This window comes from Phyllostomus hastatus, unplaced genomic scaffold (genome assembly GCF_019186645.2).
Source record: "Phyllostomus hastatus isolate PE091 unplaced genomic scaffold, TTU_PhHast_1.1 phas_contig_283, whole genome shotgun sequence".
Classification (NCBI taxonomy): domain Eukaryota; kingdom Metazoa; phylum Chordata; class Mammalia; order Chiroptera; family Phyllostomidae; genus Phyllostomus; species Phyllostomus hastatus.
In genome coordinates, this window is record NW_025333833.1 from 3,275,618 (window position 1) to 3,300,142 (window position 24,525).

Genomic DNA, 24,525 nt, shown 5'->3' on the forward strand with positions numbered 1-24,525 from the left:
CTCCCTTCCCCACTCTTGCCCTCTCTCCCCGCCCATCTCTCGGCCTCTCCCCTTCCTTTTTGTCTACACACTGCGCTAACTCTTGGCTACCCATGGTAGAGGGCCCCTGGTCATTGCAAATATCACACCATCAAGAAGTCTTTCGGACAAATTCATGATGTTTGTTACGCTTCAGTCCAGCTACCCCAAGGATTTGGTTCACTTCTGTTCCTTCTCCTTGCTCGCCCCCTAGTGGACATCCTTGGGAATGGTACCTCCTAGAGTTCAGCCGTGAACAGAGCGGAGTTGCTCTAGCTCCGAGTGGGGGGCCTACGGAGGTGGTTCTGTGTGTTTCCAGAGACTAGGATGAGAAGGAGAGAGCCGGCACTTGAAATCAGGGCCTCTGTGATGGAGGGCAGTGGAAAGGGGGAGCCAGGGACATAACTAGATTTGCTTTTTTGAAAGATAACACTAAAAAGTGAACTGTGTGGAAGTCCAACAACCAAGGAGTTAAAGAAGACACATTTGTCCAGACCAGTAGCAGAGGCAGAGGTGGGCAGCCAGGGTGGAGAGGACTCGCAGCAAGGCGGCAGCCTGGCAGCAGCTGGCAGACTGGCGGACTGGCGGTCCCACATTTGCACGCAGATAAACCTGGAGGAACAACTGGGGAGCGAGACAGACAGGCCCACAACCCAGGGCCCCAGCACAGGGAAATAAAGCCTCAAACCTCTGGCTGAAAACACCTGTGGGGGTGGAGGCAGTGGGAGAAACTCCCAGCCTCACAGGAGAGTTTGTTGGAGAGACCCACAGGGTCCTAGAACGTGCACAAACCCACCCACCTGGGATCAGCACCAGAAGGGCCCAGTTTGCTTGTGGGAAGAGAAGGAAGTGACTGAAAGCTGGCAGAGAGCAGAGCAAGCACCACTGTTCCCTCTTGGACCCCTGCCCCACATACAGCATCACAACCCAGTGACTGGGTTGCCCCGCCCTGGGGAATACCTAAGGCTCCACCCCTCATATGTAACAGGTGCGTCAAGAGGAAAAAATGGTGCAAATGGAAGAACAGATCAAAGCTCCAGAAAAAATACAACTAAGTGACCAAAGAGATAACCAACCTATCAGATGCACAGTTCAAAACACTGGTGATCATGATGCTCACAGGACTGGTTGAGTTCTATCACAAAGTAGATGAAAAAATGAAGTCCATGCTAAGTGAAATAAAGGAAAATGTATAGGGAACCAATAGTGATGGGAAGGAAACTGGGACTCAAATCAATGGAGGAAGAAAGAAACATCCAACCAGAAAAGAATGAAGAAATAAGAATTCAAAAAAAAAATGAGAAGAGGCTTAGGAACTTCCAGGACATCATTAAATATTCCAACATCCAAATTGTAGGGGTACCAGAAGGGGAAGAGGAAGAGCAACAAGTGGAAAGCTTATTTGAACAAATAATAAAGGAGAACTTCCCCAATCTGGCAGAGGAAATAGACTTCCAGTAAGTCCAGGAAGCTCAGAGAGTCCCAAAGAAGTTGGACCCAAGGAGGGACACACCAAGGCACATCATAATTACATTAGCCAAGGTAAAAATGAAGGAGAGAATCCTAGAAGCAGCAAGAGAAAAGGAGACAGTTACCTACAAAGGAGTTCCCATCAGACTGTCAGCTGATTTCTCAAAAGAGACCTTGCAGGCAAGAAGGGGCTGGAAAGAATTATTCCAAGTCATGGAAGGCAAGGACCTCCATCCCAGATTGCTCTATCCAGCAAAGCTGTCATTTAGAATGGAAGGGCAGATAAAGTATTTCTCAGATAAGGTCAAGTTAAAGGAGTTCATCATCACCAAGCCCTTATTACATGAAATGTTAAAGGGACTTATCTAAGAAAAAGAAGATAAAAAATATGAACAGTAAAATGACAGCAAACTCACAATCACTAACAACCACACCTAAAACAAAAACAAAAACAAACTAAGCAAATAACTAAACAGGAACAGAAACACAGAAATGGAGATCACATGGAGGGTTAGCAACAGGGGAATGGGAAGGGGAGAGAGGGGGAAAAGGTACAGAGAATAAGTAGCATAGATGGTATGTAGAAAATAGACAAGGGGAGGGCAAGAATAGTATAGGAAATGTAGAAGCCAAAGAACTTATATGTACGACCCATGGACGTGAACTAAAGGGGGGGAATGTGGGTGGGAGGGGGTGTGCAGGGCAGAGGGGAGTGAAGGGGGGGAAATGGGACAACTGTAACAGCATAATCAATAAAATATATTTTAAAAAGATTAAATACAATACTCCCCAGAATGTACTATTCATATCCCCACTTTAAATAAGTCTCAGAAAGGGCCCTGGCCAGTGTGGCTCAGTTGGTTAGAGCAACACCTGGTAAATTGAAAGGTTGCAGGTTTGATTCCTGGTCAGGACACAAGTCTAGGTTGTGGGTTCGGTCCCCGGCGGGACATATAAGAGAGGCAACCCATCAATGTTTCTCTCTCACATTGATGTTTCTCTCCCTTCCTGTCTCTCTAAAAAGTCAACGACATGTCCTTGGGTGAGGATTGGGGGGAAAAAAGTCTCAGAAAGGTTAAGAAAGTTGCCTCGGTCATGTGGCTGCTGAGCGACACAGCGGGAGCCCAGGCCCACCGACTCTGAGCCTGTGCCGTTGGCCACCGGGCTGCGCTCCTCCTGGAGGTGGGAGCCTGGGGGACGAGGCAGAATGGACACAGACCTGGAGCCGCGGAGGCCGGGAAGCGCCGGTCTCTTCCTCACCCGCAGAGAAACGTCCAGGCTGCATTTCTCAGTCCTCCCCTTCCATCTCCCCCCACCTTGTGCAGTCAGGTTTGCGACCACACCGGCCCCCCTCCCCCCGCCCCCGCCCCGGAGACTGCTGTCGCAGGGCTGCTGCGCCTCACCACAGCCTCCCACCGAGTCTGCGCCCTCGTCTCATCTGGCTCGTGGGCTCCTGCTTTTCCTCCCACTTCAGTGACTGTCCGATCTCAGTTTCACCTGTCGATTCCCCCTCATCTCTCCGACCGCCCTCCCCAGGCACCTGAGCTCACGCACTGGGCGGCACAACCCTGTCTCTGAGCCTTGAATGCCGACGACTTCCGAAAGGGTGTTTCCAGCCAGGACCACTCGTCTGCCCCGGGAACGTCCCCCAGGCCCAGCCAAACGCCAACCGGGCGTCTCCATTTAGGTGTTTAATACGCTCCCCACATTGTACACGTGCCAGGCTGAGCTTTTCCCTCTCGGGAAGTTACAGCTGCAGCCCGCCGGTTCCTTGCACCAACTCTCCGTAGGCAGTGTAGCTGCCGCCTCGGGCATTCCTCCCGCAAGATTCTGAGCCCAGAGAAATTAAGACGTCTCCACTCAGACACACGCCCACACACATGTAGTCATGCTGCTGGTTTATTAAATCATCTAACTGCAAAAGGCATGTGTGGCAGTAAGACGGGGATGGGGTGGGGTGGGGAGAATAAAATCGCCACGGAGTTTGGGCCGTAATCAGGGGGAATTTTTTTCTTCTTCGCGATCTCCCAGTGGCGCCAAAGCCTCTCCATGGTTCTTGCAGTAACTGTGCTTCCTGCCCACTGGCAGCCCCCCCCAACCCCCGCACCACCACAGCCCCTGCATGGCCCCTGACGACAGGACCGCAGCCCAGGCACGCACCAGTCTCCAGGTCCCGAGTCACTGACTCAGCCCACGAGCCATCCAGCGTCGGCTCTCACGCCGCGCCGCGCCCCCTTCAGGGCCTGCGCCCGGTCCATGGCAAAGACCTGTACCTGCCCACGCTGCTGCCACGGAACACGCCGGCCGCTTGTCCTGGGACGCGGGAGTCCCCGGTCGACGGGGCCGGCCCTCTCACGCTCTCACAGCCTCTGTCCGTCCGCCTTGCTCTAGCTGTGATGGAGCGATTGATGACTTCTGTGATTGCTCGTGTGACATCTGTCTCGACTCCAGGCTCCTGGGGGGCGGGGACAGATCACCTCGCTCCTCGCTGGCTCTCTGGAAGGAAGCGTATCCTCGCACACGGTAGTAGATGCTCGACAAAAACGTGCTGAATGAGTAAATAAACAAGGGATCGAACGAGAGCAGATGCGCGCTCCTCGCAAGAGGCCGGACCGCTTTTCACACACGGAACGAGTCGTCTCCGGAGGAGGCGAGAACCCAGTGATGGAGAGGAGCCGTGTTGGGCAGCGGTGCGGAAGAGACTGGAAATAGAGGAGGAGGAGGGGATGGTTAGAGATAAGGGAACCGGAGGGTCCACGAGTAGGATTAGGGAGGGTCGCAGTGAGACCCTTGAGCAATAAACCTCCAGGGACCGGACGCGTGATTAGAGAGAGGGGTGCGTGAGCACGTGCTTCTCCAGTTTACGCCCGTCCGGCCACACCAGGCTGGGGGCTTTGTCCAGGGCAGAAGGGGTCGAGAAAGCGGGGTGAGGGAGAGCGCTGCTGGAGAGCCGGGCGTGCAGACCCAGGCGGTGCTGGGAGCCTGAAGGGTGACGCCACGCAGGACTGCAGGGGCGCCCAAGGGCGAGAATGAGAAGGAGCTGGTGCCCAGGTCTCCGGGGGACTCACGGGCTGGGAGGTCACACTGCAAGGAAGACAGCGAGAAGAGGGCACGCCTCAGTGTCACCAGCCCCAGAGACTTGAGGTCACTGTATTTCTTCCCCTCATTGTTTAAAAAGTGGTGAGAAGAACAGAGATCAGTAATGAAATTCCTCATAGAGGAGGGCGCTGCTCTGCACCCCCTGCCCCTGAGAGATGGGGCAGGAGAGGACGGACATGCCCCCTTGAGAGACCTGTGGGGTGGGGAGGGGCATGGCACGTGCTCGGGCCAGGTGCCTGTCACAGCGGGGACAGAGAGAGAAGTTGCGGAGAGGACCTGGAGGGTCTGGGGCTTGGGCGATCGTGGAGCAGGATTCCAGAGGATGGCGAGGGGGAGCTTGGGAAGGAAGGCCAGGCTGGGGCAGGAGGCATCGCCTGGCTGAGCTGTCCTGGGGGTGACAGGTCAGCAGAGAGGGGGCTGCACCCCAGGGGTGGGGCGGAGAGATGTCCACGTGAACTTGCTCTTGCTAGGGTCACGGGGTGGGTGGACATTTAGGTCCACCTCTGGAAGGGGTAGATTTTTGTTTTCTTCCATGAAAGCTCGTCTGCTAACACCAAGAACTATTCCTTCTCACTTCTAGCTTGGCACCTGCCCATCTCCATGGGGCCTGGGCCTCTGCATTTCTTCCGAATACGTTCCACCCGCGTGCTTTACTCCGCCACTGAATACCTGGGGAAGCCGACAGTCCTGCGCCTGGCCCTCTGAGTTCTGAGCTGATCTCCCAAACGCGTGTCCACTTTGGTCCTACACGAAGACAGATCGAATGTGCAGAACCAATCCTGGCTTTTTCATGGCTTTCTTTCATGTTCTCTTAAGTAATCCTTTGAGTGAAAATGGAGTATAGAAATCAAAGTGAAACCAGCCATCATTGGCGATAGTGTGAAAACCACAGTTTTTTTTTAACCCTGGAAAACCACGCCAGAAAGGAAACCAGGTTTTCGTAGACATTCAGACCTTTTGATTGTTTGATAACAGCAAGATTCTTGAGGTGGTTTTCAGCTCGGCGCACACCAGGCCTCGTGGAGCGGCACGGTTTCAGAGGAGGGGTGGCAGGAACACGACCCTGCCTCCCACCCTGGGGAAACCCTGAGTCTGTAGAGGGAGTGAAGGGGAATCGTCTAACTGTGCACCTTGGGAACTGAGATGGGCACGAGGCAGGGGCTCCAGGGTGAGAACTTTGTTTCCTTGATCTTAAGGATGTTCCAAAGATTATTACCATTTCTCAGACAGCTGTGCAGCGTGGATGCAGGGGGCCTGTGCGCACAGCCCTCCCCACATCCCCACTGGCGTGCTGATTCCCCACGACACAGATGGTGCCATGTAGGGGACGGGATGCAGAGAAATGGGACCCCTCGGGGGTTGCTGGTGGGGTTGAGGAATGGCACAGCCCTTTTGGAAAACGGTTTGGCTATTCCTCAAAACATGAAACATGGAGAGCCTTGTCTGGGTAACTCAGTTGGTTAGAGTGTTGTCCCAATACGCCAGGGTTGTGGGTTCGATCCCCTGTCAGGGTGCATACAGGTGTCAACTAATGAATGCGTAGGTAAGTGGAACAACAAGTCAGTGCTTCTTTCTCTCTAAAAAAAAAAATCAATACATTTTTAAAAATGGAACGTGGAGTTACCATATGATCCAAAAATTGCATTTCTCAGTATGTGCCTGAGAGAACTGGAAACATAAGTCTACTCAGAAACTCGGACAAGAAGTTTGGGGAAGGGACTGGTCAAGGAACACGCGTGAAGGGCCCGTGGGCGTGCACAGCGGGACTGACTGTGGGAGCAGGGGGTGGGCTGGGTGGAGGAGGGCCCAGGGGGGAAACTGGGACAACTGTTATACATTGACAATAAAAAACAATAAAAAAAGAAGTTCACAGCAGCATTATTCACAACTGCCAAAATGCGGTGACCACCCAAGTGTCGGTCAGCTGGTGGGCGGGAAAAGAAAAGGCTCATGGCCATGTCCTAGAGAGTGGTTCAGCCACAAAAAGAAATGAAGTGCTCCTGAAACACCACCCAAAAGAACCTATGCGCCCCAGTGTTCACAGCAGCACAGTTTACAATAGCCAAGTGCTGGAAGCAACCTAAGTGCCCATCAGTAAATGAATGGATAAAGAAACTGTGGTACATTTACAAAATGGAATTCTATGCAGCAGAGAGAAAGAAGGAGCTCCTACCCTTCGAGACAGCATGGATGGAGCTGGAAAGCATTATGCTAAGTGAAGTAAGCCAGGCAGTGAAAGACAAATACCATATGGTCTCAGCTTTAAGTGGAACCTAATCAACAAAAGAAAGAAACAAGCAAAATATAACCAGAGACACTGAAATAGAGGACAGGCTGACAGTGACCAGAGGGGAGGTGGGAGGGGATAACAGGGGAAAGAGGGGAGGGGATTTCAGGAACAACTCTAAAGGACACGTGGACAAAACCAAGGGGGGATGGAATCAGGGGAGGGAGGTGGGGATGGCTCAGGTGTGGGGGGAGCGGTAGGGCAAAAATGCAGACAACTGTACTTGAACAACAACGAAAATTTTTAAAAATGTTCCATGTACACACAGAGAAATGCGGTACTGATATGCGCTACAAAATGAACCGAGCTTGAACACGGTGCCCCGAGTGAAAGTAGCCAGGCACAAAAGGCTGCGGACTGTGTGACTCTACTCATGTGTCCAGAACAGGCAAACCCACAGACGCAAAAGGTAGACCCCTGGCCACCAGGGGCAGGGGGACGCAGAATGAAGAGTGGCCGCTGGTGGGCGCCGGGTTTCTTTCTGGGGGATAGATGCGTCCTGGAGTTACAGCGTGGGATGGTTGCAGGATCTCTTTGGTGACTGCACCAAAAACTCTGGAGTGTACGCTTAAACGGGACACATTGTGTGGTATGTGAGTTTTATCTACATAAAATAGGATTTTGAAGAAAGAGCTCCTACCCCGAGATAAATACAAACATGTTTATTATCCAACTTTATAATGCCATGTCAAATACAGTAAATACAACATAAATTCAAATAAATACATACTTTTAACAACTGTAAAATATTTTCAACCATAATTTAAAATACTGCATAAAACCCAAACCCAGACCCATGTAGAGTTCACACAGCTATTTCCCCTTCGGTAGTACAAGTATTTACATTTGAATAGTCTCACACAAGATGATCGTGATTTCGTCTATGGCCTGATTGCAGAGATGCTTTTACTCCCTCCCCCTTATTTCCCAGAGTCCTTTGCCCTTAATGACCTTTGCCGCCCTGGTTCCCAGCATCTCTCCCTGTCTGCTTTCAGCTGTGCCTTTGCCAATAGGCATCCGGGAGCTTCTCTGGAACTTTGCTCTCGCCACGCACACCAAGGTGATGGGAGTGTGGGAGAGTTTCGATTCTCACACCCCATGAGGTTGGCAATTTCCGACAGAGCATGTCTCGTTTCCAGGGATCCATAACTGGGTTCCTTAGGGATTTTAAACTCCCTCCTAAATAAATGTGAATACTGGCTCCCACAGGCTTTCCTGTTTTCAGGAACAGCCTAACAAACAATGACAACAATTAGGAAATAATTATTAAACATCTTTCACTTTGTCAAAATCCACTAGGGGAATCCTGTACACAGTGAGTTCTCACCATGGATTGAAAACCTTGTGTACTATCCCAGAATTGCGTATCGCCACGTCACATCTGATGGGCGTCTTTTTAGGAATGCAGAGCACATCCACGTTTCTACACGTGTTTTTTTTTTCAACAAAGACATTTACAAAAATGTACCTTTACTTATTTACACTTATGCTTTTATCAGATCAGAACATTTGGCCTCATAGAAGTTTTTCATCATAGAAACCAGGTATTGCACAGGTGTCTGCCACTTAGCTTGCACTGTCCTGACACTACTCCTGCTTTTAAAAGAAACTGTTACCAAAACATTCACAACATCACACTGGTTAACATTCTGTTAATACGTTGTTAGGAAACAGTATTTGCCCTTTTCTGAAATACATTCGCTATAGATGTAACGTTAGAAGTCATTAACAGGGAGGTGAGGATGTAGGATGGGTAATGATGACCTGCTTACGGTCCTAACATGCACATATGGTAAAGTCCGTACAACGCTTGCGCTGAATTAAGGACTGTGGAATGCATACTCAATGCAAGTGAAAAGAATACCATCTCTAAGAATACTTTCAAAAGCCCTGAATCCCACAGGGATAAAAGTGATATATTGGCTTCGTCTAGTGATCCTCACGCACAGGTACTCAGTGGGGTTTGCACCGTTAACAACAAGACAATGTGTCAAGTCCGTATCTGTGGCCGATTTGTTTCCTCTAGGAAACTTGTGACAGTGACCGTGCAGCCCGCGAGAGCCACTTTGTAACCGGCAGTTTGCACACACTGAGGAACAAAAGAAAGAAACGGCGGCGCCACAGAATGCTGGGTTTCTCCGCCGAGGTTTCACCAGGAGCGAGGGAGGCAGAGTCAGAGAAGGCACTCTGAGAGTCCAGCGCCTTGGCCTCCGCTCTCTGGCCTGGAAGGGAATGTCCTTCCCTCCAGCAGCCAGAGCTGTCCAGGCCCTGAGAACAGGAGAAAGGAAACCGAGTCTTTCTGGTGGCCGGCTGGCCTTGCCCACTGGCCTGTGGTCTCACGGGCACTGTGGTCCAGGCTGCCGTAGGTGGGGAAGACCTGCCATCTGCCTCTGTCATCCTCAGGGTGTCGCTCCAGGACTTTCGTGCACCTGTGTCCTGCAAGGATGAGAGTGCATGCTGTCAGGACACTTGCCACTCTGCCCCTGACAATGACAGCCACGCTCATCTTCCGCTCACGGTGTGTGCCCTCCCTGGCGTGGTCAAGGGTGAACACCAACACCCTCACTGGTTAGGGCAGCGAGACCGTCCCGTGTGACACTGTGATGGTGGGTTCGGGTCAGCACACATCGTCAAAGCCCATAGAAAATGCAACACCAAGAGCGAACCCTCGTGTAGACCGTGGACGGTGGTTAATAACGCAGCAATGCTGGCCCATCGATTGTAACAAAACGCCGTCCGAATGCCAGAGGTGAGCCACAGGGGAAGTGGGGGGTGGGAGTCGGGTGTGCTGGAAGTCTGCACTCCCTGCTCACTTTTCTAGAAACTGAAACTACCTGCAAACAGGTACTCACTTTTTAAAAAACCTATTTGGAGGAGACTTGGTCCTTCCAAATGCTCAAGAAGCAGAGCAGAGTGGTTAAGAGCACACACTGTGCAACCAGACCGCTTAGGCTTGAGTCCTGGCCACGCCACTTCACTAGCTTTGAGATTTTAAGCAAGCTACGTAACTCCTCTGTGCCTCACTTCCTTCATCTACATAATAACAACAAGTGCAGTAATAACCCTGTCTCAGAGAATCCTCAGCTTAGAACCCGTCCTGGAATATAGTAAGTTCCATGTAACAGCTATTGTCATCATCATTAACTTTCATAAATGAACGGACTCCATCAGGACCAGATCCTGGTTCCCTGCCTCTCCTTCCACATACAAATGCAACCACGTTTCATAAAATACCAGGAAGATGGTGATTCCCTGCCCCCCCTCCTCCAGAAACCGGCAGATCTGGGGGGCTCAGGAGCAAGAGAACATACAACCAGGGTATCTTCTCTCCAAGCCACGTGTGATTCTCAGGTCTTACCTGATTTCTCTAGGACTTAAATGGACTCGGCAGGCACTTGGTAGGATCCGCTCGATTCCAGGCTCTGGCAGCTGCTGTGGAACACACGAGAGCGCTGAGTAAAGCACAGTTTTCCAGCACGAAGGGAGAAAAACGGGCAGGGCGTTCATGCAATGGCATGCAGGGCAAAGAACGCAACTTACCTGGCGGGGACGAATTTCTTTGCTGCAAGAAAAAGACAACCATTAATTCGGACTGAATCGCGCTCCAAGGACCCATCAAATCCAGAAACGGTCTGACACTATTCATCACCGGGAGGGGCAAACTCAGCGCCTTCGGGGCCCCTGTATGTATAATCAGGGCGCAAACACAGCTTGGTGGCAACTAGGGGGACAGGACGTGCCAAGTGGACCCTCCCGGAGGGGCCACGCCGCTTCTAACCTAAGCAAACAGCCACAGGCTCAGCTTGCCAGGCTGACCTCCCAGCATCTCATGACGAGCCCCAAACCTGGGTTTCATGTCAAGGTTCCCATGTCTGAACATCAGAACTTAACTCCAAAATTTTTTAACACTCTTGTAGGCCACAGAAACCATGTGTGTGGCTAGCTGTGTTTGTACATTCCCTCGGAGGTGCTCCCCAATTTCAGCCCATCTTCTTAATAAAATCTTTAGCCACATTTTATTCCATCTTCCGGGGAGGACCGGTCCCGGCAGCCTCGCTGCACAACTTCGAGGGTCCGTAAAATGCAACGTGGGAGGCGTGGCCCGGAATGGTCCTAGGTTAGCATGGCCAGCACTGCCACCTCCTCCAACTCGGCCCGCTCTGAGTTTACGATCAGCCCCGTCCCTAAGACGTCTGCTCAGCTTACTGCTGTTCACTATTTAGTAACTGGATTGTAATTACTGTCTAAATCTGCTTCTGAGACCATGGCTCATCGACAAGGATGAAGTAACTCTCAAAAGCTGTTCCCGAGAGCATTTACAACCCCCTCACCTTTCCTCCGGAGACGTTTCGCGAGCCAGAGGAGAAACGATGTCAAGGTCAGGAGGGAGGTCCCGGCGGCCGAGAGGCCAACAGTCAGGGCAGCGGTGGACTCGGGGGGAGCTGCAGACGCAGAGGGGGAGAACCGTCAGGGGAGAGAACCGACTCTAACGCCTCTTGTCCTGTCCACCCACCCTTTTCTCCACACGCTGATGGCCCTCTGTGAAGCAGGCAAGGTGTGGAGTTCAGCGTCGTACTCAAGACCTTCGGGATTGGCCCCACCCTCTGCTGGGCAGACTCTAGAACTGCACTGTGCTTTGGTGTCTCCTTCTCTCCCTCTCCCCCTCCCTCCCTCCCTCCCTCCCCCAACTGTCAGAGTCAACTCATTCTACCAACGTGTCACCGCTTCTGTTTTCTCCAAGTCCCCATAAAATTGGCCTGGCCAACCGCTCTGGCCTTTCTGTTTCTGGTTTGGATGTAATAGACCGTCCATTATTTTGGCGGGACAACCCCCCTTCTTCTCTCTCTGGCCCCCAGATGACCACCATCGATGAGTGCTTCACCTTCACAGGTCGGCGGCATCCCAGACCAGTGTCCCGCAGGGCCACACGTCAGAGCCGCGGAGCCGTTGAGCGTCCATCCTTCAGGGCACGCGAACGTACACACGGCACCGACCACCAGCTCCCCGCCGCAGCTCACGTTCGCCTTGCCGGGAGCCTCCAGGCTGGAACACCGTACCGCTGCAAATGACAGGAACCCGGGCAGAGGTTAAGGGAAGGCCACTGGGAAACTTCTGGAACCGGCTGAGAGGTCCACACCACACACAACTAATTAGCACTCATTCGTTCCCGGCAGGTAGGAAATGAGGATCAGGCCCCATCTGTGTTCGGTGTGAGCGTACTCGCCCTGTAAGTCCACATTCGGTCTCACCTTGGCAGGAGGGGACCTGCTGGGTCCACTGTCCCTGGGACGTGCAGTCCATTAGATCCGATCCCTGCAGCTCAAAGCCTTCCCCACAGCCGAAGGCGCAGGAGGCCCCGAAGGTGAAGGGTCCAGCCCGGCCGGCGCTGCAGCTCGCCCAGCCGCTGGGGGGCTCGCCGACCGCGGGGCATCGCACAGCTGGAAGACACAAGCAAGCCCGTGCGTGAGACGTTCGTGCGTATCAGGCGACAGCAGGTGTCTCCACGTCACCCAGTCCTTAGCTCTTCCATAGTGTTCCTTTTCCATTTTTTTTTATCGTAACAGAAAATGAAAACAAAAACGGTACCTTCACACGTGGGCTCCTCGCCGTCCCACTCCCCTGTGCGGCCACAGTGGAGCCTCGTGGGTCCCGTCAGCACAAATCCTTCCTGACAGGAGAACTCACAGATGGACCCGGTTTGGAGACTTCCAGACGCACTGGGAATACAGTCCACGTAGCCGCTCTCGGGTCCGGATAAGGCTTTGCACTGGAGCGCTGAAACACCAGACTGACGGTCAGAAAATGCTGCCATGGCCCGGGGGGCTCCGTGGCATTGGACTCAGTGAGCCCCGTTCGCTTTGCACAAAGAAATGCTCAGAGGACTCAAGACTCTTCCTTACTCCCGGGGCACCTGGGGAGAGGCTGTGCTTTCTTTGAATTCCAAGCCCTTACTGACGGGGACTCTAATTAAAGGACAGCCTTTCCCCGGACAGGTGGCTGCTGCGTGTTCTTCTGACGCGGGAAAGAAGTGGGACTCGAGAGAGAGACTGTATGTGGTCAGAGAGCAGCTCAGGGGGCCTGGTGCTTGCAGACGGTGCCGGAAAATGGAAATAAGGAGGCAGCCACGTTTAGGTTTTGTCTGTTCTGCAGTTCGGTTTTAGTGTCGTGGCTTTCTGCCACTGGAAATTATTCTGAGTTATACTTGGCTATGAGAATATCGGTACCCGAGAGTGGAAAACTGCTTGTTTCCAATATTCTCGCTCTGGCTTTAAAGTGAATTAAACTGTGGTGCCCAGGTATGCATTAAGGGCGTCTTTATGGCTGACACCCCACGTGAAATGTTCTCGTCACTGCTAGTTACAAGCCATTTCAGCAGAAAGGTAGGACCAGGGTTTTAGCAGCAAGTCCTGTCCTCACGATCCTACTGTCTACATTTTCTAATGCCATTTCCCACTAGATAGAGATTTCCACCTATTTGGTGCCCATGACCAGGAAGTTCTGTTAGCACAGCACAGTGAGGGAACCGGCAAAGCGTCTGCCTTCATTGCATACAATTCTTCCCCTGGGTGAGCCTCCAGGGCACGAGAAGAGGGCTGCCCATGGGATCCGATCTCCACAGGTAAGGCGGGCAGCTGTCCGAGTTCCCTACAGCCGCTCTTTAGGAGGGGCAGCCTCAGGCTCACCTGCACAGACCGGCGCTTGCTGCGTCCATTGCCCTCGTGCGGTGCATTCGACCTGGGCGGGCCCCTGCAACTGGAAGCCTTCGTGACAGGTGAAGCTGCAGGACGACTGGAAGGTGAAGTCTCCGGCAGGGGCATGGCTACAGCTCACCGAGCCGTTCTGAAGGTCGCTGATGGCGTCACACGTCACAGCTGTAACACACGAACCCACCCGTTTACATGAGTAGGCCCAGCTGGGCCATTGTGGGGAACAGGACCAATAAAATGGCGTTGGTCTTGTCAAGGAAGCATAAGGTTTATAAAACAAAGTGGAGTCACTCATGTCAACTAAAATGGCTGCCATGACACTTTGGTTCAAGAGGGAAACTACTTAAGCCAGAGCAGACACATCTGGCAAAGAAACACACCTAAGGTATCTGCACATGTGGTCAGAACAGCTGTGTCTGCAGGGCGGGACCACCCATAGATGGGCCCCTGGGGAAATCCCCCACTCGCCATCAGGGGTGCCAAGCAGCACGGCCATGTACCACCCCTGGGCTCCTGGGGAGAGTTTCACTTGGCATCAGGGGTTCCAAGACACTTATCAAGACACCCAGAAGGGTGGAGTCCACCACCTGCAAGGTATAACTGAGGCCACTTCCAGACCACTGCAGAGACAGCTGAGCCCCGCACCCCAGGGTGCTGCTCCACACCACCGTGATCTCCCTCGGCATCGGCCACCGGGGGCTCTGTCCTGCTGGACGGAGGACTTCGCCTGCCCCGCCGCCCACCGGGCTCCAGAGGTCCTTCCCTGCGGGACACTGACAGCTCCCTCGCCCACCCCACCCCGCTGTCTCCCGGACCTGCAGCCCGAGACCCTGGGACTCGGGTTCCCACCCCCATTGACTGCTGTGTGCGTGTTGTGTTTCTCTCAGGCTGTCAGAGCGCGAGCAGGACATTCATGTGCGTCGACGCTCTATGCCGAGTGACCCTCCATCGGTCACAGCTGAGTGAACAGCACGGTTCCCGTGTGTGACTCTCGCCTGTCCCTCGGCGCCGGGCTGCTCGGCAGAGACAGCTCGCCGAGCTGTTGCCCGGCTGACGTATAGGAGAGACGTGCCGTGAACAGATGCACGGGGCAGCCGTGCCGAGGGCAGCCGTGCCGTGGAGAAAAAGAGTATCAGCGGCAAGTCTCGACGTGGGTCTGCCCTACCTGCACACGTCGGCTCCTCATCGTCCCAGCGTCCAGAGGAGGCGCACTGGAGGCGCGGGGGCCCCTCCAGTTCAAATCCTTCCTCGCAGTCAAAGGCACAGCTGGTGTTCCACTGGAAGCTCCCGGGGCTTTGGTCGCATTCCACGGACCCGTGGGCAGGGTCGGTCAGAGGCTCGCACTCAACCACTGGGGATTGGAAAGAGCACCGTGGATTTCAGGGGAGCTTCTAGGCGTGCACTTCCTATGGGACTGGAGTTTACGGCGGAGCAGGGGGGCTGCCTCTCAAGGGTAGATCCCAGCACCCGCCGTTCATTCTTGGGGACATGCACGCCCACCGTAAATCTTTTATGCTCTTTTAATTGATATTTCGTCTTTTCTGATTTTTACTCGGACTGTGCTGAGTGGTATCTGATCTATTGTCTCCTGATCAATTGCTCATCAGGCCCCTGATCTATTTCCCGTAAGGCAAAAACGGAGAAACCACAGGTTGTAAGTCAGATTTATGGCTAGCTGTGATTTTTTTTTAAAGTGACATACAGGAGACACTCATTTACTTTAACCCAGTGGTCCTGGAGGCCTGAATTTTTGTCTCTAGCCCGGAAGATAACAGGGAGAGGACAAGAGACACTGAGACTGCTTATGGCTGTCCCCAGCAAGCCCATGGCTGAAGTTAAACAGGGAAAGAAGGGGAGAGGCGTTCAGAGGTCGAGAGCCAGTCTCCCCGAGCTCTGAGAAGCCGCCAGAGCCACAGAAACACCCCGTCAGACACGGAACCAAAGCCTGCCTCACTCCAAGCAGGCTCTGCCTTGGCCATGGGTACTGGCGGACAGAGGACCTCTCCCTGAAGACAACGACGGAAAGAACTCTCCCTAGAGCTTTGAAAAGGCCCCACATGGCATAAAAAGGCCCCACGTTGCATAAAAAGCTGAGGCGGGGCGGGATGCATGGCAGCAGGCCCCGCGTGTCCTGGGAGAGACGTACCATGGCACCCTGGGAGTGGCGTGCTCCACTCCCCGGAGGCGGTGCACCGAGTGGCCCCCGGGCTGCTCGGCTGGTAGCCCTCCTCGCAGCTCACGGCGCAGGAAGAGTCGTAGCTGAAGGCCCCCCAGGGGTGGGTGCAGGCCAGGCTTCCGTGCTCGGGGTCCTCCTGGGCCTGACAGGTCACAGCTGAAGAGGGACAACACGAGTCGGCCCCACTCCTCCCTCAGCTCAGAGAAGGCGGGGGGAACCCCGGGGACAACAGGGCCGTGCGGGGAGGGGAGGCTTTCCAGAAAACGTCCTGTCTGCACTGGTTCACCCAGTCCTGGCCACAGGCCTACGGAGCCAGGACTGAACTCATCCTCACTGTCCAGCGAGAAAGCTGGGCCTCAGAGCCTGACCCCCACCCTTGGGCACGGTGCTGTGTGGGCACGGTGCTGTGTCAAATCTGGGATTTGAATCTGGAGGCTGTGACACCCGCCCCGCCCCCCGCCCCCGGCACCACCACCACCACCTCCAGCTCTGGGGAAGGAAGACCCGCAGGCTGGACTCCGAAGCCAGCCAGCGCCGCGCTGCTGCCTGCAGGGCGGGCAGAGGCGGCCCCGGACTCACCTTGCTCACACCGGAGGCCGCTGAAGCCGGGGTGGCACTGGCAAGTGTAGTTGTTGACGGTCTCCACGCACTCGCCGTGGCCGCTGCAGGATGTCGGGGTACAGGCAGCTGCGGGAAACACAGTCCGTGAGGAGAGAAGCCTGGGTCCCTGTGACTTCATGGTCAACAGCGGGCCACGGGGACGTCTCCAGGGACACAGAGCGCCAGAGACTCGAACAGAAGGGCTTCACAAAGTGCCCAAGTCTGCTCTAACCTCTGAGGTCGCTGTGCGGACGGATGCCGGGGCAGAGCTGTCCCTGGTGCCGAGAGTGGAGAGTACCCTCCACGCACGTATAGACCTACACACGACGTGCGCACACACACAGGCAGGTGTATCTCACCGGTGTCCGCACAAAGAAGCAAAGAGATGCTGTATCCGTTGAACGCAAGGTCTTAAAGCCAGGTGTTTGGGGACAGAACCTCACACAGAGACCCCTTATTGCGCAGTGTCGACGGTTTGGTTTGCCGAGGCGCCCACACCCGGCCTCCCTGCCCCCCTCCCCCGCCCACCTGCCCGCCGCTGCCGCAGAGCGCCCACCTGTGTAGCACAAGGCGAGCTTCTTCTTGCTGCACCTCTCGTCGTTCCACTTGCCCACGTCCTTGTCCCTCTTGATGTAGATCTCCACGCAGTCCTCGTTGCTCTGGCCGTTGTTCGGCTCGCCGGGGGCCCAGTTCGTGGCCTCCTCCGTCAGCGCCTTCTGGGTCCCGATCCAGACCCACTGGTCCTTGACCTTCCGGATGCCGATCCAGTAGTAGCTGGGCGCGTAGGGGAACGTGTCGTTGAGGTACTTGATCTCCTCCTGGTTCTGGATGGCCACCAGGTGGGTGTACTTCTCCTGACAGTACGCGCTGGCGTCGTCGAAGGTCAGGGGTTTCTCGGAGGCGTGGTACGACCAGGCTCCGCTCTCTTCGATCAGGAGCAGCACTGGGGGTGGGGGGAGCATGGGGGGGCGAGAAAGTTGAGTCATCGTCTGCCTGTGTTAACTGGGCTCCCCCCTCCCCCGCTCACCCTTCTTATTCTATTTTTTCACGGTGGTAACATCGTGCTTTTAAACGTTCCGTTCAAGGGTAGTAAACGCAGTCACCACCACCACCCATCCTGAGACTCTTCTCACCTTGCAAACTGACACTTTGTATCCATTAAACTATACCCCCCGGCCCAGCCCCTGGCAACTGCCGACCCGCTTTCTGTCTCTCTGATTTTCACTGCTCTGGATCCCTCTCACAGGCGGAATTACACAGTTGCCAACAATGCTTTTTATTGTCTTGTTGTGGCATATGGTGGCCTCGGGGTGGCTCAGGCCTTGGTCGCCTTTTCCAAAGTAAGAAGGGGTTTGGATGGAGGACCCTCCGGTTACTGGGCTCTTCTTCGGTGGCTGACGCCCCGCCACCTGATGCTTTACCTGCACCCACCCGCCATCACCCACAAGTACCCCCACTTCAAAGAGGACTAGTAATCTGAATAACTAAGCTTCCTGGAGCGCCACCAGCACTGTCTGAGGCGCTTTGCGTGGCCGTGACACTGAACCCTCGCAGTGCCCCCAGGACACAGGTGTGTGATGCTCATCACCTGACGCGTAAGGAAACGGAGGCACACAGAGGTAGGAACCTCTAGTCCAGGGCAAAACGCATTGTGGGGGGAGAGAGAGGCCAGGGAAGCTGCCCAGCCCTGCAATGCACTGGGTGCCCACCCCCGGGGGAGAACTAGCAGGCCCGAGGTGTCACTGGTACCACGGAGACCCCCACTCCGACTAATGTCACCGACTCACCGAAGGTGAGGGCCGAGAGAAGCTGCGCAGCCGGCATGGCTCCGGGGGTCCTTCTGGTCCGAGGATGAGACTGAATTGTGATTCTGGGGAGAAAAAGTACAAAATGAATCAGAGAATGGAACCCCAGGCGGTCAGTTGCGCATGTCCCTCTGCAGTGATGTCTGGGGTGGTGGCCTCCTAGGATGTTAGGTCACAGACTGCAGTGCCACCATCTCCATGCGAAAGGAGTTTCCCTGAACGAATAAATAAATAAATAAATAAATGAAATCTAACTTTCATCCTTGACCTCAAAGAGCAAAGCCAGTTCTTCACGAGACTGAAGACAGTAGGAGCTGGCCGGGGTCTTTTGTCGGGGGTGGGGCGCTTTCTGAGTATCTCTTCCTACGGACCGTGGAAGCTGCACGGCCTGAGGCTGCTCTCGGGAAGGGAGACTTACGGGTTTGTGAAGAGGTGGTTTCCCTGTGCGGTTCTCTGGTGCGTCCCTGGTGCGTCCCTGGTGCGTCCCTGCCGCTCCTGCAGTGCTGACACCAGACAAGAGAAGTCAGACGAGAGTGGCAGAGCATGGCCGGCCGGAGCCTTTTATCGGACAGCGGCTTCCTGTGAGTCACAGCGGAGCCAGGGCGGAGGAATTTCCAGCAGTGCGCAGAAAGTTTCCCGGGAATCTCCACGATGCTAAAACCCGCAGTGACGCCGGGAGCCCTGCCCCTCAGGACGAATTCTCCTGTGTCTCCTACCTGTTTGTTCTGTGCGAACTCTGTTAACCTGACACAGACGCAGGTGTTTTTTTTGCTTTGTTTTGTATTTTAGCTCTAGTAACATAACATCTCTGCCTTGGAAACGTTGGATAACTTGTCTGATGGGCAGCATCCCCTCGGGAGCTGGGCAGTGATGGGAGTCTCGGAGATAGAAGCGAACTGGGAGGGGTTTTGTCATTTGTGGACGGCCAGCCTCAGTCTCCTCATCCAGCGCTGCCAGTAGTGGGTCCCCGGTCGCTGTCCCCTCCTCAGGTGTCAATTCAGCCCCCGTCAGGCGCTCTCTCTCACAGAGGGGTGGGTCGCAGGCACACACTGACGGCCCTCAGAGTCTGTGCACAGTGATGTCTAGAGTACTAGAGATGTTATCTCCAGTGCTATCTCTAGATGTTATCTCTAATGTTTATTTCTAATAGCATCTCTAACATTTATTGAGTGCTTACTATGTGCCAGGCCCTATTCTGAGTATTTTGCACGTTCATCATTACGTTGATGGAATCCTCACAACAGCCTCTGAATTGGATACTCTCTTTGTCCCCATTCTACAGATGAGAAAACGGAGACACCAAAGAGTTTACCTTTCTCATCTGCAAGCGCAGATCTAAGGGGTCCAGACCCAGGCGGTCAATCTCCAGAGTCAGTCCCCTTAGCTGCCACCCCCCATGCCGGGGTCTGTGGTCAGGCCCCCGAGGGGTCCCCCGTTCCTCCCAGGTCTCCCATCCTCCTTTGCCCCCCACTTCCCAGAGCAACAGGACCCTCCCGGCTCCCCGCTGAGAGGGCCGAGTCACGTCTTGGATCCTGAGACCCGAGGGCAGGAAGGGAGCCCCGGACAGGGAATGGGGCTGCGGAGAGAACGGACCCAGGTCCTCAGCACTCGGGGAGAGAGTAGACAGGACGCCAGCGAGGCCAGCTGAGCTGGGCCGGGGAGCACTGTGGTCCCCTTTGCCACCCTTTCTAGGTGATCCTGGCTCAAGAGCAAATTCTCTCTATGGCTGAAGGGAAAAATGATTATTTTAAATGTGAATTGAGAGAACTTGAGGGAGAGAACCCAATAGCAGAAGGAGGGATAAGGGAAATGAGTGGAGACTTGTGAATAAAGGTATTGTTGTTATTATTATTACTACTAGAGTATAATATTCCAAACCCACTCACTGTTGTCCTAAATTCTCCGAGCGAGAGACCCTGAGGTTGGGCATGAAAATGGATGCTTGGAGTGCAGGGGTCTTTCCCTGGGCCCCAGGGTCACTGAAAGGCCATAGAGAGACCCGGGTGCCCCTCATAGAGAGACCCCAGTGCAGTGAGGGGCAGCAGCGGGGTGACAGCCGGGCCACAGCTTTGGGGCTGCAGCTTCGTCCCCTGCGTTCTCCTGTCCAGGGTCCGATGGGGCGCCCACTTGCCAGAGGGCGGCAGTGAGCTGCAGAGGAGACCAGGTGAGGGTTGAGCGGGTGGGGATGTTGAATCTTCTCTCCCCCGGCCCCGATCCACCAGAGCTCCCCCAAGTAACTTGCTGATTGGAGGGGTCTCACAGCCCCACTGAGTCTCCCAGACTCTGCAGACGTAGCCTGCCGTCCCTGGACCGCTCAGTCTTCCCCTCCGGGTGCACACGGACCACCTCCACCTTGGCAGAGACGAAGAGAAAAGGCAGGAGGGTGGGACAGACTTGGAACACACCCCAGGCTCCGCCGCTCAGGGCTGCCTGTCTCCGAGGCACCACCCTTCCCGGCTCCACATCCCTTTTCCAGGAAGTTCCCTGCCCTCTGCTCCTCGGATTCGAGGGGGGCACCAAGGACGTGGGTCAAGTTCAGTTCCGTGCCCAGGCCAGCTCACGCCCACTTTCACAGAGAAGGAGCATCCCTGAGGGAGCAAGGGAGCCAGAGCAGGGAGGCTAGGGCTTCCCAAGACAAATGTTGGCTGTACCCTGGCACCCTGGCATCAGACCGTTGGTAGCTAGGTAGGAACCAGTAAAAGCCATGGACAGGAGAGGGTTGGGGTTAATGGAAGTAGCACCGGCCAGGAACAATGGCCCAGACCGGACCACCTGTAACTGGCATGAGGTCAGCTTTGGTCCCTCACAACCGATGGGAACTGCGGAGCACAGGACTTCCCAGAGTGGCAGGGTCCCCTCTCGCCTTCCCAAGCCTCTCAGTCCCCTCACCTCCGGGCAGTGCTGCTGGGCGCTCGGTTTTGAAAACCTCGGCACTTTCCTCCCAAATTCTGCTCTGCTAATGCCCCGAGTACTCCTGCAGAGTCTGAGGTGGGGGGAGGAAATCCCACCAAAGATTCCATTGCATTTGCAGAGTGCACATGTGGTGTTCCTTGCACACCCAAACGTGTGAAGCAGCGTTAATGTCCATGCACCATCGCGGTGCAGAACGGCGTTCCTTGTTTGATTGACCCGTGGGCGGGTTTGATGGGAAGTTGCTCTGGCTCCTTCTGAATCCACCCCCCAGAAAGGTTTGCTCACGCATGTGGGTTTTGTCGACGCCTGAGGACATCTGAGCCAGGCAGGAGCCCTGGGCCGTCCTGGTCTGCGCTACCCCCGGGAAGAGAGGGCTCCTCACCTTTCCTTCACGGGAGCAAGACTAACTCTGAGCTCGTGTCAAACACCTGTCTTCAGGCCTGACACTCAGAAAGTCGGACTCGGTGGGTCTAGGCTGGGGCCCGGGGACCTGCTCTTTAAATGAACACCTTTGTGTGACGCTGGTGTGGATGCCCACACCGTGGGACCCAGGGGCCCAGGGCCACCCAGTTTGGGAGAGACCATCGAGATGGCCCAGTGGCTGGCGCTCAGCGAGAGGTCGCAGGCAGGCTGCGGTGAACCCCGACGCCCTCCCTGCTGGAGGAAGGCTAGAGGCCCTATCGGTAAAGGCGCTGGGCAAATAGGAGAAACATTCACAGTGGGTGTGTGTTTTGAATTCTTACTCACCGGAAGTGAATGGTTTGTAGCCAAAGACAGAATAGCTGCTAATGGGACTTATGTATATACATAGTAGGTTATTCTCTTGTCTCCCCTTGCATTAGAGGCGAAATTGATTTCACAAATTCCCCTTTCTCAACTTTCTAGATAAGACAAGACCATCTTAATGTGCTTCTTTGCTTCCCCTTTGGCAAGACGAAGACCATCTTAATGTGCTTCCTCACTTCCCCTTTGGCAGAGCCTTATCTCGCAGCTTCCGTTTTTCTGTTTTGGGATCTTATAAGACTTCGCTAATGGGAACATCTCCAAAGTGAGCCAACCCTGGTGAATTCCCCGGGAGAAACGAGGGCGGGCGGGCGGGCGGGCTGGAGCATGGACGGGCCTTTCCTGAACATCCACCGACTGTTTGCCGACCGTTGTCAACCGGGGAAAACGGCCCTGGATGCGAGAAGAGCCCCCCTGGGTGTGTTTTCCTTGGCTCACCGTGCTGCTTGTCTTGTAAGTCACGAGTCTCCTATGGGATTATTATTAGCTCTGCTCTCAGGGCCTCCCATCAGACGAATTCTGGCCTCATCACCTTTTGAGTAACGAGACCGCTGCTTTAGCTTTATACTCATTGGTTCTGTGACTTGGTGCAAACCCTTTCCACCTCTTTAAGCCTCCAGTTTCCCGTGTGGGAACCAAAGGGGCTTGGCTTCAGTCCCCTGCAGCTGCAGCACGTCGTGACATAAGGTGTAAACGTCGGCAAAGATGCCCATTTAAACCCAAGTGTGCGTTTTCCCCGCTGTGACGTTTCCGGCTGACCATCGACAATGACACCGTCTATAGACCGAGTGTCTACTGAGCACCACACACTTTACTTCACACAAATGTCACCAAAGGGGAGGTGGCCATTATTGAGTCTGCTTTACAGAAGGTGAAACCCAGACCTGGAGAGGTTAAGCAACTTGCCAGTGGGTCTTTTTGTTTGTTCTCGTTGTTAATAAGTGGTCGAGCAGAGATTCAAATCCATGTCTGTTATTCTAAAGCCCATGATGTCCTCTGAGTGGGTGTCACACCTGCTTAGTTCCAAGCCTCAGGAGGGTCGTGTACCTGAGTTTTTGCACAAAAAAGAAAAAAGCTATAGCAACCTCCTTGGTGTGCTGTACCCCCACCCCGCCCTGGGAGCTCAGTGTCTTAGGCTGGGTTCGTTCTGAAGGAAACTCTGAGACAAGCATGTGGGTGCAGGTCTTTTTTGGGGAGGTGACCCCAGGAACACGAGCCAGGGAGTGAGGAGGGAGAAGGGAAAGGAAGGAGAGAATGAAGACCGCTGAGCGAACCAGGACTCAGCCCCACTAGAGAGCTTTGGGAGACGCTGCAGAGTATCCCAAGGGGGCGCAAGGGGCCGGTGTACCCACCGGCTGCTGGCAACTGGCTGAGGGCATGGCTATCTCCCCGGGGGGTCTCAGGGGCCGGCGAAGGCCCTCTGCACGGAATTGCAGGAGTTTGCCATTGGAAACGACAGGTTCGGCCTTCGGTGTTAACAGGATGATCTGCATGCTCCTTAGGGGACAAGATAGGCGCTGGTTTTCTATTGCCACCATAACAGGTTGCTACAAATTTAATGGCTGAAAACAACCCAAGTTTATTATTCCACAGTTTCTGTCGGTCAGACGGGCAGGGCGGCTCGGCTGGTTTCTCTGCTCTGGTTTCGTGTCGCCAAATTCAAGGTGTCAGCCGGTCAGGCTCTCCTTGGAAGATTCTAGGAAGAACCCCCCCTCTGGGGTCCATCATACTGTGGGCAGGATCCACTTCCTTGCGGTCAAAGGACCGAGGTCTCTGTTTCCTTGCTGTGTTTCCACCGGTATCTCCTGGCTCCTGCCCCCTTCACCTCCCAAACCAGCGACGGTGGGCGAGTCGCCTCTTCCGATCTCTCCAACTTCCTTTCTGCCGCCTCAGTCTTCTGCCTGACTCTGCCGCCTGCCCTCGGCTACTGAGGGCCCATGGGATTACGTTGCTCACCCAGGTAATCCAGGTAATCTCCCTGCTGTGGAGTCTGTTCACCTTAATTCCATCTGCAAAATCCCTTCCCAGCAGTACCTAGATTCGTGTTTGACTGGATAATGAAAACACGGGACTCTTGGGGGGCATCAGGGTGGGGGAAGACATCGTTAGCATCCTGCCTACCGTGGTGGGCACTTACCTGTATTTCTCTGTGTATAATGCGCACCCATGGTTGTGTGCATATTATACATGGGATTATTATCACACACATAGCATGTAAACATTACACCCACATATACTGCACTTCCTTATTTTTCCCTCAAAAATTTGGGCAAAAAGTGCACATTATACACGGCAAAATACGGTAGTCACAGAAGTGCAGTCCCGGAGCGAGGCCAATGGCCAGCCTAAACGTGCACTGGTGTGCGAAGGCCACTTCCGTGGCGACGTCTTCTGACTCGGTGCTTGTTACAGCACCTCTGCTGAGACGTGGGACTGACTCCCTGAGCCCGGGGCCGTCCAGACCGTTAAGTGGAAACGAGATGTACAGAGCAGAGGACACACCACGGTGTCCCACCCACATCCCCTGGGCACCCTCACCCCCCGGGGGACCCCACTCCAGTAGTTTTCACATTGCAGCTGAGGTCATGTTGTTCATGGACACTTCATTTTGTCGGCCCAAATAGTTGAGTCTGATTACCATTATTAACTCAATAACTACCACTAAAG

At 54.4% G+C, this 24,525-nt stretch overlaps 1 protein-coding gene across 1 annotated transcript; it reads right to left on the minus strand.

Annotated features, from left to right (window-relative positions):
• Positions 1-9,262: 9,262 nt before the first annotated feature.
• Positions 9,263-18,181, minus strand: SELE (selectin E). Its single transcript, XM_045838732.1, has 13 exons — positions 18,145-18,181; positions 16,914-17,300; positions 16,337-16,444; positions 15,728-15,913; positions 14,747-14,932; positions 13,558-13,746; positions 12,461-12,649; positions 12,124-12,312; positions 11,757-11,933; positions 11,206-11,316; positions 10,415-10,436; positions 10,233-10,306; positions 9,263-9,310 (listed from the first exon to the last, which is right to left on the minus strand). Exons 1-12 carry the CDS (start codon positions 18,179-18,181, stop codon positions 10,249-10,251), a joined length of 1,839 nt encoding a protein of 612 aa, XP_045694688.1. The 3' UTR covers positions 9,263-9,310; positions 10,233-10,248.
• Between the last annotated feature and the right edge of the window lie 6,344 nt (positions 18,182-24,525).

Excerpts from the sequence above, each read along its gene's own strand:
- SELE (XM_045838732.1), bottom strand. The coding sequence starts at position 18,181 with ATGCCGGCTGCGCAGCTTCTCTCGGCCCTCACCTTCG. Across the intron at positions 16,445-16,913 it reads GCTCGCCTTGTGCTACACAG|CTGCCTGTACCCCGACATCC; the intron begins GTGGGCGCTCTG and ends TGTTTCCCGCAG. Across the intron at positions 12,650-13,557 it reads GCAAGCGCCGGTCTGTGCAG|CGCTCCAGTGCAAAGCCTTA; the intron begins GTGAGCCTGAGG and ends CTGGTGTTTCAG.